The sequence below is a fragment of the Phoca vitulina genome, unplaced genomic scaffold, assembly GCF_004348235.1.
Source record: "Phoca vitulina isolate PV1807 unplaced genomic scaffold, GSC_HSeal_1.0 scaffold10, whole genome shotgun sequence".
NCBI classification, from domain to species: domain Eukaryota; kingdom Metazoa; phylum Chordata; class Mammalia; order Carnivora; family Phocidae; genus Phoca; species Phoca vitulina.
Window position 1 is genome coordinate 31,605,552 of NW_022589713.1, and position 19,690 is coordinate 31,625,241.

At 36.9% G+C, this 19,690-nt stretch overlaps 1 protein-coding gene across 5 annotated transcripts in view; it reads right to left on the minus strand.

Annotated features, from left to right (window-relative positions):
* ZNF385D (zinc finger protein 385D) overlaps positions 1–19,690 on the minus strand; it is an 886,773-nt gene that overhangs the window by 8,907 nt on the left and 858,176 nt on the right. For all 5 annotated transcript variants that reach the window (XM_032408786.1, XM_032408787.1, XM_032408790.1 and 2 more), the window contains one exon: positions 1,661–1,891. In XM_032408786.1, coding sequence (XP_032264677.1) covers positions 1,661–1,891 — 231 coding nt within the window. The remainder of the gene's footprint in view (positions 1–1,660; positions 1,892–19,690) is intronic.

The window sequence follows — 19,690 nt, forward strand, 5'->3', positions numbered from 1 at the left end:
GCTTTGTGGGCATTTCCGACACACAAAGCAGAGATGAGGATTGTAGAATTGGAATATGAAAAATGTTGACCTGATACAACATAATGAAATAACTAATTATTCTTTGCTTCTTAATCAGATGTTTCTGACAAGAATTCAGGAAGGACATCTAAATTCTTGATAAATTAACTCCAGCCTCAAAGGTATGCTTTATCTGTCAAAGCTGATCCCTCCTCAAAATGAATGTGTTTCTCTCTCACTCTGCAGAATGATCAAGAATTCTTGAGAAATAAATGGACTTTCAATGATGTTTTTGCTCTCCAATTATCTGACATTCCTGAATAATGTAATTGCATGAGTAAAACATGAGGCATGTCTGCACAGTATAGATTCTGACTTGGGGCCAGATCTTTTTCTGTATTTCTCAGCCTCTGAACTCATGAACTCCCAGACGGTGACAACTAATGTTGTATGCGGGGGGGGGGGGGGGGAAGATATGTGCTGAAGGCATTGCTCTCCATCTGCAACTACTCCCTTAGAATACTGAAGTCAATACTTGAACATTACCGTGCAGCACAGTGATTGGCCAGTGACAGCTGACATAAAGCTGCAGTATTAACCCAGGGTATGATTTACAAATGATTCTGTTCCTATTGTAATTGCTGACAGGGTCCTGGCGATGAACTTGGCCTTTTAAAGGAAATCTAATCTAGGGCCAAAGGGCTGGCTAAAATCTCAGGCAGGATATATATACAATTATTTATATCTATATATCGATATAATCTAGATTTTATTGATAGATAATATAGATATAGATATATAGATTTAGACTCTCTTTTTGTATCTACTTATCTAGATAGATAGGTGTAGGTATAGATATATAATATCTATGTAATATCTTTCTATACATACAAATATACAGTAGATGGATAGAATTGAAATATATCAGGGAAGCATTTCATCCTGGCTTATCGGTATGTCCTGTTAAGATATGTCAAGTTTAGTGTTTAAGTTAGAAAGACCTAAGTTTAAATCATGGCTCAGCCACTTAGTTGGTCATGTGCCTTGCCTGAGCCTCAATTGAATAGCAAGAATAGTATCTTTAGGTTGTCACAAAGAGTAAATGAAATATTACATGCAGAGAACATACCTCAGTGGTTGCCCATAATAAGCACTTTCCGTTTAACTGTCCCGGTGATATAGATTTAGCCCAATTGGCATAATTTTGCCATAAAAACCATAATGGAGAGGTTTTAGCTAAAAGCTCATGGAATTATGGAACCAAATTTTGCAACTATATCATTGAAAAAACTTCAGAAAACTTCATTTAGAAGCCAGTGCGTGGGAATACATAGCAGTTTCGAAATCAAATAAATGCAAAGCTTATACTTCAGAATTATATTTTACTTTATCTCCTAATGTTTAATAACACCTGTGCACGCACACACACAGACACACATCCATAAACACAAACACAAGCACATCAAGGCGCAGGAGCCCTGCAAGTCCTCATGTAAATGACACTTTGCATGTCATTTTTATTTTTTAATGGTTAATGACTTCCATGTAATAATTGCCAGTTTTCCGCCACCCCTTTGTCCCCTGCTGCAAAAGATACAATCCATTCAGAGGAAGATAATTGCAGAGCTGTTGAGACAGAAAAGAAATCACTGCATCTCACCACTGTTGTGCGCCTCCAGCTGCGAGGCGGAGTTGACAGCAACCTTGCATAGCGAACAGTAAAGAAGCCGTTTTGCCTTTTCTTCCTCAGTCTCCGTGGAAGGACATGAGCTATTGCCAGTGGCTGTCGTGGGGCTTTTTTCCACTTTGGAGGTGATCTCAGTTGTCATAACACTGCTTTTGCGAATTTCCACAGTTGTCGTTGATATTGCTGGTGTCCCTGCGGGACTGTCTGCATTCAATAGGGAAGAAGGGAAAAACAGTGGTATTATCTTTCCCTACTTGGAAATGTATCACTAATATTACATTCTGCTGATAATGGTAAGAGCAGCCAGCGATTGCTCCTTGTCGACCATGAGTCAATCATCTCATGAAGAAATTCGCATAGATGGCCACACGTAGTTGCCTATATTGATATAAACCATGCAGACGATTCTGAAAAATACACCCAAATACACTCACATTTTTTTCTGCGGGGCAAATAAACATACCAACAGATTTCTCTTGTTAACATATGGCCTTAGTAAAATAGTCTTTACAATGCATTGTACATTGTATGCATCCATTTCTACACAGATGGCTTTAAAAAATAGAGGATAAACACTTTTAAGATATTTTTATTTTTATTTATTACTTGTCTTTCTATTTTCCTTCTACATTTATTTCTTTAATTAAAATATAAGTACTGATCCTTTTCTATAGCCTTGTGCAAAAAAAAGAAAAAGAAAAGAAAAAAAAAAATGGAACCCTGATGACATACTGGTTTGTTCAGGATCAACAATTTAGAAAATCATTGTCCTATTTACAAAGAGTCGTATATTCAATGCCAGGTACAAAAACTCTAGTCTGGCATATTTATTAAATGCATGCTCTGTACCAGGCTGTGTTCAGAGAGTTTGTTACACAGTATTCCAACATCAGTGGTCACTCTACAAGAAACTCACAGTCTGGTCACACCATGTTAATGTCACATCATCGTTTTAAGAGTCTGATGACCATGAAAGTGTTGATGTACTGGAACCCTACAACCCTTCTGGCTCCGAAGTCTGATTCTAGATCTGGAGGGGTCAATCTCTAAAGCAAAAGCCCTTTATCCTGACTTCACTTGGGTACACACAGCTCCCATTCCGAAGATGACAATTACCAATTACTGTTAGCAATGCTTGCCATATCCAATAACAAACTGCAAGGGAGCTCTAACGCTCCTATCCTTTCTACTTTTCTACTCCTTACTCTGCCTCCCAGCTGGCTGGTTCTTAACCTCCTATTCAAAATATTCCCAGGCTGTCTCTCTAGCCACACCTGCTCTTGGAACTGTTTTTCATTCCAGATGCTGCCATGGTCATTAAAGCCACACTGAAAAGTTCATAATAAATGAATTAGGCAGTGGTTATAAGGGACAGTGGTCTGCCTGCAATGAAGTGTTGTCCTCATAAATGCTCACTTCTTATTAGATTATATTATTAAGAGTTGATTGCAGTTACAGGATGCCCTTTAACTTGGATATCTCCTTTGATCCAGATATAGAGGTGGGAGTTTAGATGAGATTGGTATGGCTTCGTTCCCAAATACGGCATCAGAAACACTAGTCAATAAGAAGAGAAATGGGCTCTTGTTGAGGGCTGTTGTATAAAACAATTCATCTGTATCTTATCTCCTTTGCCTGACACTTCATACATGTTTAATCACTTATTTAACTGCTAAGATTCTCGAGTAAGCCTACTTTAGTGTTTTGAAGAATATCCTTCAACCATGTAAAGAGTCATACTGCTCATCAGTTTTTCATGACTAGAGAAAAATAAATAAAATTACTCTAATGCCAAGTTTTGCCACCAGAATACATTTATTCCTTCAAACATTGACAGGTCCATTTCCTGTTTAATTTTTACTTATTTCTTGAAGTGCCAATGTTAAAATATCAGGTAATAGCAAGAAAATATTTCTGAGAACCTAGATATGGCATCAAAAGCAATGACTACTGTAAGATAGTCTAGTAGCTATTCATTGCTCCCAACAAACCAGAAATGATTGAAAGCATATGCATATGTGTCGATGAATAAATAACAAATGCCCAGTTAATTTGCTAAGTGTTTTATATACATAATTTCATTTAACCTTCACACAAACTTGTACAAATGAGGAAATTCCAGAAATTAAGGACATTTCCCAAAGTCACAGAAATAGAATATGGTGAGTCAGGGCAAAGTGTTTTATAGATTGAAAAAAATCAGGGATTAAAAAAAAAAAATGTTGTGGATGATACTCTTGGCCATGACTGTGACACATGGTAAGGTCACAAAGTAAGGTGACAAACAGCAGTAGGCAAAAACTACTGAATTGGTCTTACAATCAGCTCCATGGGGAGTGACAACCATAAATATAGGTATATTTAAACTTTGTGTGGCTACATGCTGGAGCCAGTGTGATACTCTGGCTATTTATTTCATTTAAATCCAAGTAAGGATATCCCTAGTAAAACCCTACTTCTAACAACTTTTCCTCTGGATTGACTATGTTTATCTTATGTCTTGATCTGATAACTGTGCATAGCATAGATCATAGTAATCCTAAACCAACTTCCCTGTTTACAGAGAAATTCATAAGAAAAATATAGAATAAACAAAACCATGGATCTTCTAATCCCTGTGACAGCTACATTAGTATTTTTTCTAACCTCAGAGGATAATGTACATTTAGACCAAGGATGCCACAAGATTAGAAAAGCCAGATTCTCTATGCCGAGGGCTTAGTGAAGTACTAACATTTCTTAAGGCAAGTTCTTTGCATGAGACGGGTTTAGGGGAATTAGTATCAAAACGCTTAACTTCTGGCCCTTCTGCTTTGGTGCTTTAGACCTCATAGCTGAGCACAAATCTGTTTTTTTCACAATTTCGCAGTTAATTTGAGAGAAATACAAACAGTTATATTTTTCACTTTAAATTTAATATATAAATCTTGTATCCATAGGTAGGATTACTATTAATTTATAACAATGGATTTTTCAGTTACTCTTCATTTATCAGTGGTGAGGGAACTTTTTCATGGAAACTTTTTCATGGAAAAAGTAAGGTAAGTATGCTTTAAGATTATGCCGTATTTAAAGAGAATCAACTATGTTATACATTGCCTAGAAAATTACATCTAGCCAAGAGATTTTCCTTAATATGGTACATTAAGTTACCAATTATACATAATTCTTATCCAACCATAAAAATAGAATCTTCAATGGGTGTTCACATTAATAGCATATATCTTTGATAAGATGTGAGATGAATTACCTCTGTATTTCCTCCCCAAACTCACAACCCCTGTCTGACCATGGGAAAAGCATTCAACAAACCTAAATTTAAAGACATTTTATGAAATTCCTGACTAATAGTCCCCAAAACTGTTAAGGTCAACAAAACTAGGAACGTCTGAGAAACTCAAATCTAGATGAGTCTAAGGGGACATGATGTGATGACTATATATAATGTGGTAGCCAGGTTGGGATTCTGGAGCAAAAAAAAAAGGGCCATTAGGTAAAAACTTAGGAAATCGGAATAAAACACGGACTTTAGTTAATAATGATGTATCACCATTGGTTCATTAGTTTTGACAAATGCACTATGACCCTGTAAGATGTTAACAGTAAGGGCAAACTGGATGCAGGGTATACAGGTACCCTCCGTAATATTCTTGCACCTTTTCTGTAAATCTAAAACTATTCTAAAATAAAAAGTTCATTAAATTCAAGAAAAACAGAACTATAACCAGTCAACAAATAGTGCATCACGACAGTTCCCTGGTAGAATCATGATCAAAAGAGATCTTGGTGGTTTCATGGTATAGCTCTCTTAGTTTTCAGATTAAAAATTTTCAGTAAATTTCTCAAGGTCACATAGTGCTCTAGGGTAGAAACTGGGACTTGAAAGTGCATCTTCTAATTCTAAATTAAGTGCTTATTATCCTGTGTTGCAATGACTCATGTATTCAAACTTGATTCCATCAACATTTATTAAGCAGCTATTTTGTGCAAGGTTCTATATATACTAAACCACTGAGGGTAAGAAGGCTGATAAATACCCATCATGGTTTATGAAGACATCTCATGATGACTTGAAATGATAATAATAAAGTTAAATCTTTAATCAGTTTTATGCATTGCTATATTCTTGCACTTACGCTTGGCATGAGAAAGATACTCAAATATTTATTAAAAGAAAACAGTAAGTGAATGAATGAATAACAATTACAACTAATGATTACTGAATCACTTTTAAAGCATTTAAAAAGTGTGAATTCATTCAATTCTCATAGAAACCTAAGAGGGGCATACCGTTTTTATCCCCATCTTGAGAAGAAATTGAGGTATGGAGAGATTTGGGAACTTGCCCAAAGCCAGAGTTGCCACGTGGTGCACAAGAATTTGAACTTAGTCAGTCTGGCTCAGAAACATATGCTCTTCATTTATTTTTTATTGCTAAAATTTTGATTTTTTTTTCATAAAAGAATTGACTACATTCTCTTCAGCTAATTCATTTTTTTTCCTCTTCAGCTAATTCAAATTGGTCATGATTTATTATGCATGTTTGAAGATAGCACCTTAAAAATTTGACTTTAAAAGAAACTAAACATAGCCTGAGCTAGAGTCAATCATGTTTGTCCAATCATCCATTTATGCTGAAGTATTAAGTTACTGGAATCCTTTTGGGAGGAGGGGAGAAAAGAAAAATCAACAGCTCTCAACCTCTTGTGCAAAATGGTAAAAGTAAGCTACATGTCTTACTTTTCTTTTTTTCTTTCTTTTTTTCTTTCTTTCTTTCTTCTTTCTTTCTTTCTTTCTTTCTTTCTTTCTTTCTTTCTTTCTTTCTTTCTTTCTTTCTTTCTTCTTTCTTTCTTTCTTTCTCTCTCCCTTCCTCCTTCTTTCTTTCTCTCTTTCTTCCCTCGCTCCCTCTCTCTCCTTTCTTTCTTTCTTTTTCTTTCCCTTTCCTTTCCTTTCCTTTCCCTTCCTCCCTTCCTTCTTTCCTTCTTTCCTTCCTTCCTTCCTTCCTTCTTTCCCAAAAGATGGGAAACTGGAATAATGATTCACTTTTCCTAATGTTCCCCAAAGGTGGACTCAGATTTCTTTGCACTCTTCAACCAATGACCCTCTAAGAACAATATATATCACAGGGAGTCAAAAATAATGGGGGCTATTCAGTGGGAAGAAAAAGGTTTGAGATGGTTTAGCTCTGTATTTCTGGGCAGTTTTTCTGCTGGTATCCTGTAACAAATATTCATTATTGCAACTGCCAGTATTTGGATTTGGCATCAAAACAGATTGCTAATATTTTGCGGGATGGGGCTTTAGTTGAGAACAAAAGAAAACTTGTCAGTATTCAGAGTGGCCCATTTGTGGCCCTCATCCTTGTGCAAAAACACTGCAAATACCTTTTAAAAATCCATAAAGCATAAGAAAAGATTCCAGAAAATATCAATGACTTGAATTCCAGATAACAAAACAGAACAGCCAAGTTACATGGTCTAGGTAAGAAATTAATTCTCCTAGACACAGACCTCATAACCCAAGTAGGACAACCAGAGCTGAGTTATTTAAGTTTCCTCTCAGGTGATAGGAATTAATATTATGACCCAAAGATGCTCATCATGTTTTCCTGTAGATTAGAAACTCAGAATTATATACAATTTATGTCCTTCCTCCATGTGTGAATTTAAGTCTCACCCAGGCTTGCGAACAAGTGAGCAGAACAGCTGCTTCCTCTTAAATATGCTGACATTCTGAAGTATAAAAAGGTGTCTCGTGACAAAAGTCACAAGATTTTATAAATTATTACCGGTGGATTCTTTCCTATGGATTTAATTTAATTTAACTAACATTGAGCACAGTACCACACCGTTAGACCCAGGCAGGAATGACCTCTGCATTGGGTACTGTATTTTTGAGCGCTCCACATATCACAAGCCATTGAAACAAATGTCTATTTTTTTATTTTGTTGATCTTGTAAAAAAGTTTGTTTTTTAATATTTTTATTTATTTGTCAGAGAGAGAGAGAGAACACAAGCAGGGGGAGTGGCGGGCAGAGAAAGAAGCAGGCTCCCCGCTGAGTAAGAAGCCTGATGCAGGATTTGATCCCAGGACCCCGGGATCATGACCTGAGCCGAAGGCCGAAGCTCAACCGACTGAATGACCCAGGCGTCCCTTGTAAAAATGTTTTTAGAGAGTTTGAAAACCAATTGAGCAAGTGAGAATGATAGGAACGGGAAGTGAGAGCTGGAATGGGTGCCTCAGAGGCCAGCATACAGAGTCAGAGCTTACAAATTTGTGTGTGTATGTATGTGTCTGTATCTGTGTGTGTGCACGTGTCTATGTGTGTTGCCAGGAGGGTGGTTCAGTCGGCTAAGCATCCGACTCTTGATTTCATCTCAGGTCATGATCTCAGGGTCAGAAGATTGAGCCCCTCATCAGGCTTCATGCTGGGTGTGGAGCCAGCTTAAGATTCTCTCTCTCCCCCTCCTTCTGTCCCTCCCCCCAAGCTGCTCCTGCTCCTTTTCTCTCTCCTAAATAAATAAATAAATAATGGAGGGGGTAGGAGATCACAGCCTATATCTGGAAACCAGAGGTTCGTTTGTTCATACCCGGCTACATGAAATCACCTAAGCAGACAAAGTCCTTTCCCCAACAAATTCCCTCCCTCCCCTCTGCTGGGATGGTATAAGAAGGGCTTCAAACTGCCTAAAATCCTGAGCTTACAAAATGAGGGTGGGGAGAAAGGGTACCTCCCCCACAGGCTGCCTGATTTGGGTGGGTCCAATCACCATCCGAAAGTCCTGGCTTGGGGAGCAGCTTTTGCCCTGCCCTTGCCGATCTGTCTTACCACTTGGTAGGTCTCAGGTCTGACACAGGCGAGTAGATCTCTTATCCTTCAGGTTACAGGGGCTAATCCCTGGGGTGCAGGCTGTGGGGCTGCTAGGTGAGGCATCAGGTAGAAAGTGTCAGTATTTACCTGGATGACATCTGCACTCTGGTCTTGGCCCTGAAACTTTTGGGCTGGGCCTGAATGAACCCTCATGTCAGACCCTGTGCTACTCACTGGAGGTGAAGAAATAAACATGGTATAATTTGTACACTCAAGAGTGATTTGGTGCTAATACAATGAGGGAGAGGGGGCAATGGATTTTCTCTCTTTGAGGAGGTTGAGCACGAGGAAGTGCCACTAGAAAATATTAAAAAAATAAGTTGTACTTCAAACTTTGATTTTATCATGCCTCCAATGGTGCAAGTGGCATGCAAAAAGTGATTTCCTGTACTTTTTAAATCACAGAGCATGTTCTTGTCCTACAGTGACCTCAATGAATCTCAACGTCCAGTGAAACTCTTAATGATTGAGTAATTCTTTCTGCCTTTATCACATTTGAACTAGATTTCCCATGTCTTGCACATATTAGAAATTACAGAAAGGCAAGAGATTTCAAAAACTCACAAAACAAAAATATCAAACTGCAACTTTTGATGCTTCTCAAAGCTGCCCAATCTATGATCTCTTTGAGGCAATTATATCAGGAGTAGATTCATACATGATAATGATTATCTGTTGAACATGAGCTCACTTTGTACCATGTATATCACATGTAGATTAGGATGTAAATTATTTTGATGAAATGTATTTAAGATGGAGCCTATTTCTTTTAAATAGGTGATTTAACTTTTGGATTTGCCTCTTGAAGCCAGGACCAATTAGTTTCATTGGGAATGGCCATTTTTTAGGAGCATCTATGATTTGAGAGGGTAATATTAGATTAACTTTCATAGGATAATTTATCAGAAATTTAGGTTATTCCTACCACTGATTAGAATTTTGAAGTAATAAGCTAGGGAATGAGGTTGCCAGGTTAGCATATAGTTGCAGAAGCCCTCAGAAGGAAGTGATGATTAGGACCAGAGCAAAGAAGGATTGACTTAGGTTGGGCAACTGTAAGTGCAGCTAATGAGGAGGAGGAAGGACTGGAGGATGAGGCCAAGCAGGAGGGACACCAGAGGTCCCCGAAGCTCAGGAGGCTCAGCAGAAACTGTTCAGCCCCCTGAGGAGGTAGGCAGGATGGAACAGTTGGCCAACCAAAGCGGAGATCTACTTCTATCTCCAAGCCTTACGCCTCCAAAATGTCTTTGATCTCAAAATGGACCTCTCTAGCTTGAACTGGGATCTCATCAAGTAGAAACAGGTAAAAAACTAGGTAATAGTCACACACACACACACACACACACACATACACACACCAGGGAAGGCAGAAGATGTAAATGAGTGAAGCAAGGCCCCTGACAACGATAGTATTAGCCACTGTGGTAAACTGGAGAGCACGCAGCTCTGTAGGAAAGAGGTAGTTCATTATACCACTTCAGTTAGTTCCTGTCATTTTAGAAACACATCTCCAGTTTTGCCAGATGCTTTGATTATTATTTTGATAAAAGCCAAAAAGTTTTATGTAAAATTTCCAAATTATAAGCATCAGCAACTCGTGTGTGTGTGTGTGTGTGTGTATGCATATAAAATCTTGTGTGGGCCAAAATCTTCTCTGTGTTCTCTCTGAGCTGTGGACTGCCAGTTTTGCAAGGTTGTCTCGGGACAACACAGTGGCTGTGCTTCCAGACACCGCTCATTTCTACAACGGATCAGAGACTCTGGTCCTATGGCTTGACTTAGGTTCTTCCTCAGAAGACAAGGTCTCTGCTTGAAGGAAAGATAAGCTGATTAGAGTTGGTCTTTTTTTTTTTTTTCTTTATAAGACAATTTGCCTTCATTCTTTTCTTTCAAGTCCACAAGAAGGGGCTGGTTCTAGAGCAGAAACCCTGGCATGTCTTATCAGCTATGTATCAGGTCCATAACTTAATATCTCAGTGATGCTCTTGGTTGATAACAGTCACCTCGACAATCTCTATCAATGGCTTACCATGTTGGAGCCTTAGTTTCTAAAAGTCAGGGGGATATATTATACTCCTTTAGTATATATACATACCCCACAATACAACTAGAAAGAGCTTGCTAGATATTTTATAATTGATACATATAGAGACTGTTGTCAGTAAATTTATTGTTAGGCATTTGCCTTTCTTTCAAAAGTTGAGGTCATATCCCTGTAAGTCACTAGACTGAAAATTGGCATAGCAATAAAATAGCAAATCTCTGACCTGCTAACCTAAGTTTTCATCCTTATTTTCATCTTTTTTTTTTTATTTAAGATTTTATTTATTTGATTGAGAGAGAGAGAGGGAGGAGAACACAGAGGGAGAAGCAGGCTCCCCGCTGAGCAGAGAGGCTGATGTGGGACTCAATCCCAGGACCCTGGGATCATGACCTGAGCCGAAGGCAGACACTGAACCGACTGCCCAGGCACCCTCATTTTCATCTTATAACTCTTAAAACACTGCTTCTTTCACTCTCTTTTCTCTACGCTCTTTTGGCTCTCACAGCATCCCACAATGATGAAGCCAAGAGGTTAGAAACTTTTGTGCATCAAAAATAATCCTCTTTCTGGAAACTTAGTGGTTGCAAAAATGTGTTCTATTTCAGAATCACCTGGAAGTTTTCATAAAACAGATCGTTGATTCCCTCCCGGAAGAGTTTATGATTCCTGGGTCTGGGTTGGGGCCTGAATATTTGCTTTTTTAACAAGTACCCAGGTGTTGCTACTGCCACTGCTGCTGGTCTGAGGCCAGAAAATCAAGAACCGCAACTGACAGATCTGTCAATTAGGTTAACTCAGCTTTAGAGCTATAAAATCACTTAAATAGAAAGTCACTGATGTAAAAAGGGGAAATGAGGGGTCAAGTGAGCACTGTCCTGTTTTGCTTGTGACTAAGGGAGTTCCTGAGACAGAGCTTCCAGTACTAGAACAGGGGAAGGCCTGGAAAGTCAGGGCAAACTGATCACCCTATCAGGGAATTCAGGATAAATTAGGAAACAACTCTTTAAAAATATAGATTTTAGATACTACCTAAAGCAAGCAATGAACATTTCTCTTGAGAGATATATTTTTTTGAGATATATGTGACAATAAATGAGGGAGGATGGAGACACATTCAGATGGTTGAAACGGAGAAACCTAACTCTGGGGCTTAATTAACCTTCCAAGCAGCAGTTAGACCAGGGGCTCTTTTGTAGGAATACAGTCTTCTCTCCACTGCACGGTCTGCACATTTCCCAGGGAATCCATTTCTTAGACTGCTCGTAGGACGTCTGCTTCATCCCTTCCAAACACAGATTAATCTAAAGTCAATTCATTCAAAACTAAGTTAATCAGAAGGTAGGACTGCTAGGACTTGGTAGAGTCCATTGAGTGGGTCTGGCCACTGTACATACAATTGTAGGCACCAAGAAGAAGGGGTGAATTTTGTCAGAATTTGTGAACTTTCTGATAAATTTTACAGAAGGGAAAAAAAAAGGAGACGTCAAAAAGAAAATCAGTTTATTTCAAAGCTATTTTAAGTGACCTGGATGCCACTAGATTAGGAAGCTTTTTAGGCTTCTAAAGGAATAAGAAAAAAAAAAAAAAAAACCTTTCCAAATCTATGAACAGCAATCCCCCTGTTCCAAGACTTCCAGAGGGAAAAAGTGCTACATGCCGCAGTAACAGTTCCCATTTCATCAATGAGAATGTCTGTATATTCAAAAACTCGATTTGAAATTGGGCAACAGTCAAGGCATGCTTTTTCAGCAATGGCCTTTGGTAGTTTGTCTGTTTAATATACATAACAATAGTTTTCTTTCTGCCCTTGTGCTTTAGGTAAAAAGTAAGGATTTGGCTTGTGTCCTTCCATAATAGATAACTATTAAAAATTATGACATGATAAATCATGAATCCTGAAAGCTTTTACTAATTAAAAGTGAACACAAAGTGAGAGAGAACATGCCTTCTGACTAGTGAATTTAGAATGTGTAGAGAATTGGGGACATAGAGATAGTTCCACCAAGCCATCCTGTTAGGTAGCCCATAGGATAAAAAGGAAGTAATAATTGTCAGCTCTTCAGTTTTCAGTTTTTTTTTTTTCTTTTTTTTGGGGGGGGTACCATAGATCTGTCCTGAAGATAAGAAAACAAGCTCTCATAAATGGCTGGCATACTGCTAAAATATTTAGCGTGGATATAATTTAGGACCTTACCCCATCTGGGCTTGGGCGGTTTATTGTATGTGTGAGTTGCTTAGCAGTTTTCATTACAATGTTAGTGCTTCATGGATTAACTATGCAGACAATGTTTTAATCACCAGAAAGATGACACGATGTAACATGCTACATTCAAACATCTGGATTAAAGGATTTTTTTTTTTCTTCAAATTTCAAAACATCAGGAAAGGTGTTTTCAGGAAGTTAAGTTCTACTGGATAAATTATGGAAAATGGCTGGCAAAGATGAGAGACATAGAAAAAGAGAAGACCTTTAAAAATATCAAGGAAACATATTACATATATATTTTTAATGACAACTTTTCAACAACTGCTAGGCATTTCATATAAACTATGTTGTCTCAAGATTCAAACTCCAGTCATTTCACCCAAGACAGCAATTTATTTTTCTTTTCCCCTCTGCTGAAAGCAGAACAAGAGGGAGGTCATCATATAATACAATCACTTTTTGATAGAATTTCTCTCCTCAAAGTTGTTGTTTCCTTGTAATGTTAATATACTTCAGCCAAGAAATTTTTAAGAGTTGGGGGGGGGGCATAAAAATTAGGGGAAGCATGCACATCAAAATAGAACAAGAGAAATGAGAATTCTACACATTTCTAAAAGGTTTGTTGCTGAAAAATTAATAGAACTGCTTGGAAAAATAATAAAATTCTGGAGCAAATGTCTCTCTTCCCCAGCAAAGCCAACAGACCTTTTTTCCAAGATGTTAAGAATCTCATTTTATCTACGGAAGCAACCTAGACCGGATTTTCATGAAATTCCAGATATAAAACTAACTCTCCTATTATTCCCATAAACTATCATACTGTTCCAGAAATCTCAAGCTACAGCAAACTGTTTCTTGCACAAAAATTTACCATATCATATAATCTTCTTTTTGTTTTTGAGAACACCCTCATTGTAACTGCATTTCCATTTCACCAAAACACTAATTGAAACATTAAAAAAATTAGTCTCTCTTTTGTCTAATGATACAGAATAACCATTTTGATTTTCTTTGGGGCTTACTTAAGAGGCCAGTTATTTTGGCATTATTTAAACAGCTTCAAATCCAATTATTTATTTTGAGTAAATACTTAGGGAAAAAAAGACTTTTTGGTTAGCTCTATCAACAAAGATTTCATTCAATACCTTAAGATAAATATATTTTTAAAGTACAGCTGTGTTAATAAAGGATATGCTGCCTGTGAATTAATTTCAAAGTAAATTCATATTATCTGTGACAGTCGGTACTGTCATTCTGATCCTGTAGAATGCTAAATATTTTTATAGCTACAAAAGGATAGAAATCTATCCTATGAGACCTGACCTCTCAAAGGATGATGGCATTTCTCTTCCACTTCACTTTGTGGGATCTCATTTCATGAGTCAAATCAGAACACCATATTAGAGACCATTTGAAATGAATAAAAGTTCTGAAATTTCATCATTAATTTAGATAAAGTAATTTTTTTAATGATTTCATTTATTTATTTATCTAAAGAGTGGGGAGAGGGAGAGAAAGAATCCCAAGCAGAATTCACGCTGAGCTCAGAGCCCAAATGCTGGGCTTTATCCCATGACCCTGAGCTCATGACCTGAGCAGAAATCAAGAGTCAGATGCTTAAGCAACTGAGCCACCCAGGTGCCCCTAGGTAAAATAATTTTAAAATATAATTTTTAATCAAGGCTTAGAAAAGAGTCATGATTTTATTTAGGATACATATTTGTATAGCTGTTGTTAATAAACATGATTTCTATTACTTTTACCAAAACCCAACTGTGACAATTAAAATTTAAAGCCAGCACTTAGAGTAAACCATTTTGCTGTATCGATCATTTTTTGAAAATTAATTTTCTTGGGACAGAAGATTTTCTTTTCTATGTATCCTGTTTTCCATAAGCCTGTTTTAAATCAACGTTAAGTTCTTTTAAAGTTGTTTCTCTAGAAATGGGGAAAAAGCTTTACTGTGGCATGTGACTAGTTTTGTTCACATCCTTCCTGGTAAATTCTTCTTACTCAGGGAGGAAGCCAGGCCAAGGATGCTAGCAGTCCAGGGCAGGATGTGTGAAGTCAGAAGTCTGAGTGGATGGGGAGTGTGCAAGGCGGAGACCTCATCCAAGCCTGGCCCTTGGAAGGCTGTTGCTAACCAGTCAAGATCACAGCCAGGTCGACAGCCACTTCACAAGGCTGGCAAGAGAAGTCAGAGCCAGAAGGCAAGCTGGGTGAGAAGAAACAGCTCTTGGGTATTTAAGGACATGGCTTAGGACCATGGCAGGCAGAGAAGGTGGTGACCTTGTTAGGCTATTTCTAGCATGGAGGCTTTACTTCTTGGACGGCACTGTCATGGTTTATTGAGGAAAGAGTACTCATGGCCACTATCTGTGCCTCCCAGAAACAGGGAGAAGAGGCAAAGGAAGAGATGGCAGCTGTGTGTCTAACCTCGTGCTTTATGTCCCTGGATCGCACTGCAGGAAACTGGGATGAAAATGCAGGCAAGCCCCAGGCTAGGACTCATGCCCCTCTCTTGCCTCCTCTTTTGCTCAGCTTCTCTATTCCCTACCTCATCCAAAATGAAATAACTAACTAAATAAAATCACACATGTACGTATGTATCTCTCCCTTTGAGATTTCAATTTGCTCCTGTGAGCTGCTCTTCTAGAATTGAGGACATTGCTAGAGAAAAAAAGTTAAAAACTTTCCAGGTTGACTGGGAAAAAGAAAAAAAAAAAATGACCAAGTATTGGGCAGGTTAGCTAAGAGAGTTGAGTTGTATGACCTGAGTTCAGTGAAATCATTTTTTTCTCATCAGCTCATCTAGAGAACACTGAAGCTTAGGCCTAGCTTTGTATAAATACAGTGCTCTTTACCAAAATTGAAGCACAAAATAAATTTACCTAGATAATTTAAGTCTAATAATAATTGTACATATCTGGGAATTCTTGAAAAATGCTTAGACATTAAAAAAATAATGTATTTTATTTTCACACAATTTTATTTTCATTCCACATGTGATATATTCATTTTCAACACTGCTAAGCCATAATTTCAGTAGTCATTTGCTTTTACTTAACTCTTCAGAAAAATCCCACTGCACCTAACCTTCAAAGTACAATTCCAAAGCCAATGAAAGTCTCTTCTCTGCCTGACTTGTCAATCTGGGTTAATAAATGTTTCCTCAGACTGGAAGTTTAATTAACTTAAGTTGAATAGATGTGAATGAGATAGAAATTATTTGTATTTGCTCATTAGCTCTGTTTTTTTGTAAGATAAGAAGGAACTAGAGAGAAAAGAAGCAAGAGAGAAGGGCAAGAGAGACCTGTGTCATATTTGCCCTTCTAAATTACAGATTTTATAGGGAGAGTACTTTTGTGAGCTTCTCCATATTAATGGATCAATATGATGGACCAATCCATAGGATTTGGGTGAAATTATTCTCTTTTGATCTTTGAAGCTCACATCATCATAAATGCTCCATTTCTAATTGAAGGCTATATTCTGTTAAGATTTCTGAGAGGCCAATGGAAAAGGTGCCACCAAATATGATGATTTATGAATTCTGATGTGAATATCACTGACATGCAAATGAATGGTAAATGCCAAAGAAGTCTACAGCTGATTTTTGCGAGATACATGTTACACAATATACCCAAGATTATAGATAATGCATCACTCAAAATGACATAGACTGTTTCTTCAACTACTTTTATGTCTCATTATTTTTTGCTATTTTAAACTTTGCATGATATAGAGTGGTTCTCTCTAGTGAGTCCAACAACCTAGCTGTCTAGTTTTATAGGTTCTTATTCTAAATGCCATTACTGTTACATGAATCAGCCATCAGGTGTGACAGTGGACTCTTTCAAAGGTAAACTAAATAATTACGAAATTAAACAAATGTGTGATAAAGAACATTTAAAAGATGCAAGATAATAGTGATGCTCTACATTTGTTTAGCGCTCTTTAGTTTTCAAATAAGTTTTGTAGACACTTTTCTCTTTTTATCCTTGTAACAATACTGTGAGGCATGAGAGTTCTTACTTTATTAAAGAGAAAACTGGCTTATTGATATAAAGGCACTTGCTAGAAACACGTGGCTATTATTTAGGAAAGCCATTATCAGTGCCAAGATTTTTTTAGGGCTTATTGTTGCCAACTGGTAGAAAATATTATCTTTGATTATCAACAGTGAAGTATAAAAAATTGCATATTATCAACAGGACACTGCAGAATCACACAGTAATAGAGATAGATAGGGAGGTAGAGATACAGCTAAGACAATGTGTATGACCTGAACACATTATATATTTAATTTTTAACTAGTTTTATTGTACTTAAAAGAGACATATGTATGTATTAAACATTTTTTGTATAGTAACATTACTCTATTATTTAAATTTAATGAACCATGTCAGATTTTAATACCTATTTATCATATTTACTAAGGTTTTTAGCTTTAGTTTTAGAAATTGTAATCATTTAAAACGTCAAAAAAGACAAAGATATTATTTTAAAATAGGAGTTAGATCACATCACTCTTCTCCTCAAACCACCAGAATGTTCCCTATTTCATCTCAAGTAGAAGCCAATGTCTAACTGAAAGCTAGCATTCCTTATCTTAGATCAGAAACAAGACAAAGATGTCGTTTTGCCATTGCTATTCAACATTGTACTAAAAGTTCTAGCCAGGACTACTAAGTAAGAAAAATAAATAAAAGGTATCTAGAATGGAAAGGTAAAAGTAAAACTATCTCAGTTCATAGACAGCATGATCTTATATATAGAAAACCCTAGGAATCTACAAAAAAAAAAAAAAAAATAGAGCTAATAAATGAGTTCAGCAAATTTGCAGAATACAAGATCAATGTGCAAAAAACAGTTGTATTTCTATACACTAGCAGTAAACTATCTGAAAATAAAATTAAGAAAACAATTTCATTTACCATAGCATGAAAAAGAATAAAATACTTGGGAATAAATGTAACCATGAAGTGCAAGGCTTGTACACTGAAAACTACAGAGCATTGCTAATGTAAAATTTAAAATATCTAAAAAAATGAAAAGACATTCCTATTGATGAATTGGAAGACTTAATATTCTAAGATGGTAATACTCCTTGAAGTGATATACAGTATAAATGTAAAATCTATCAAATTCCCAATGACCTTTTTTGCAGAAATGGACGAGCTAAAGTTCATATAGAAACAGAGGGATCCCAATATTCAACAAGACTGAAAAAGAAAAATTAAGTTGGAGTTCTCATACTTCTTGATTTCAAAACTTACTAAAAAGCTACAGTAATCAATAAGGCATAAGGATACCAGAATATAGATAAATGGAATAAAATTGAGAGTCCAAAAATAAAATTGTACATCTATGGTCAACTGATTTTTGATAAGGGTGACAAGACCATTCAAGGGGAAAGAGTAGTCTCTTCAAGGGACATACGGTTATCTACATGCAAAAGGATTATGATGAACCCCTGTCTCAAGTTCTATACCACTCAAAATGGGTGAAAAACTGTGAAACTCTTATAAGGAAATATAGTTATAAATACATGAGACTTTGGATTAGGCAGTGGTTTCTTAAAAATGATACTAGGAGCACAAAGATAAAAAGAAAAAAATAAATTGGACTTCATCAAAATTAAAAACTCTTGCATGTCAAAGACACTATAAAGAAAGTGATAAAAACAAATCACAGACTCAACAAGAAAAAGACAGACTAAGAAGTGGACAAATGATCTAAGTAGACATTTCACCAGATACAATATAAAAATGGCCAAAAGACACATGAAAAGATGTTTGACATCATTGGTCATTAGAGAAATGCAGATGAAAATCACAATGAGATGCTATCTCATATCGACTAGAATGGCTATAATAATGAATGAAAAATTAAAATAATACATAAAATAAGTGTTACCAAGGATGGGGAAAAATTAGAATCCTCATTCATTGCTAATAAGAATAAAAAATGGTGCAGTGGCTGTCGAAAAGTTTGGTAGTTTCTCAAAAAGTTAAATATAGAGTTAACCTATGACTCAGAAGTTCTACTTCTAAATATACACCCAAGATAAAGGAAAATATATTTTTACACATCAACTTGTACAGGAATGCTCACAGTAGAATTTCACAACAGCCAAACAATGAAAACAACCCAAGTTCATCAGCTAATGAATGGATGCACATATGTGGTATGTCCATACAAGGTAACACTAGTTAGCCTATATAAGGGAAGGGAGTACTGCCCCATGTCACAATGTGGATGACTCTTGAAAACATGATGCTAAGTAAAAGAACTCAGTCACAAAAGTCCCCATATTCACCAGAGTAGCCAAATCCATACAGACGAAAAGTAGATTTGTGGTTGCCAGAGAATGGGAAGGAGGAGAAGCTAGGAGGTACAGGGTATCTTTTTGTGAGGATGCAAATTCTGGAATTAGTGTAATGGTTGCACAACACTGTGAATATACTAAAACCCTTTAGATTGCACACTTTAAAATGGTTAAAACAGCAAATTACTATGTGAATTTTATCTCTGTAATGTTTTGTTTGTTTGTGTTTTGAAAGCCAATGTTCTTGCAATGGCCAGAAGGCCTAGGTAGCCTGGACCTCGTTATCTATCTGACTTTATCTTTTTCCCTCCTTAACAACCACGCCGCCCTGGTCTTCTTGCAGCCTCCCACCTCAGAAACTTTGAGTTTGCTGTTCTGTCTATCCAGGACACTCTTCTCCAGAAAATCACATGACTCCTTCCTTCCCCATCTTCAAGTCTGTATCACCTTCTTAGTGAGAGGCTTTATCTTACTACCCGTAAAACTGTATCCCTGCATCCAGGCCTGCAATTCCTCTTTCCCCTCCCTGCTTTCTTTTTCTCTACAGAAC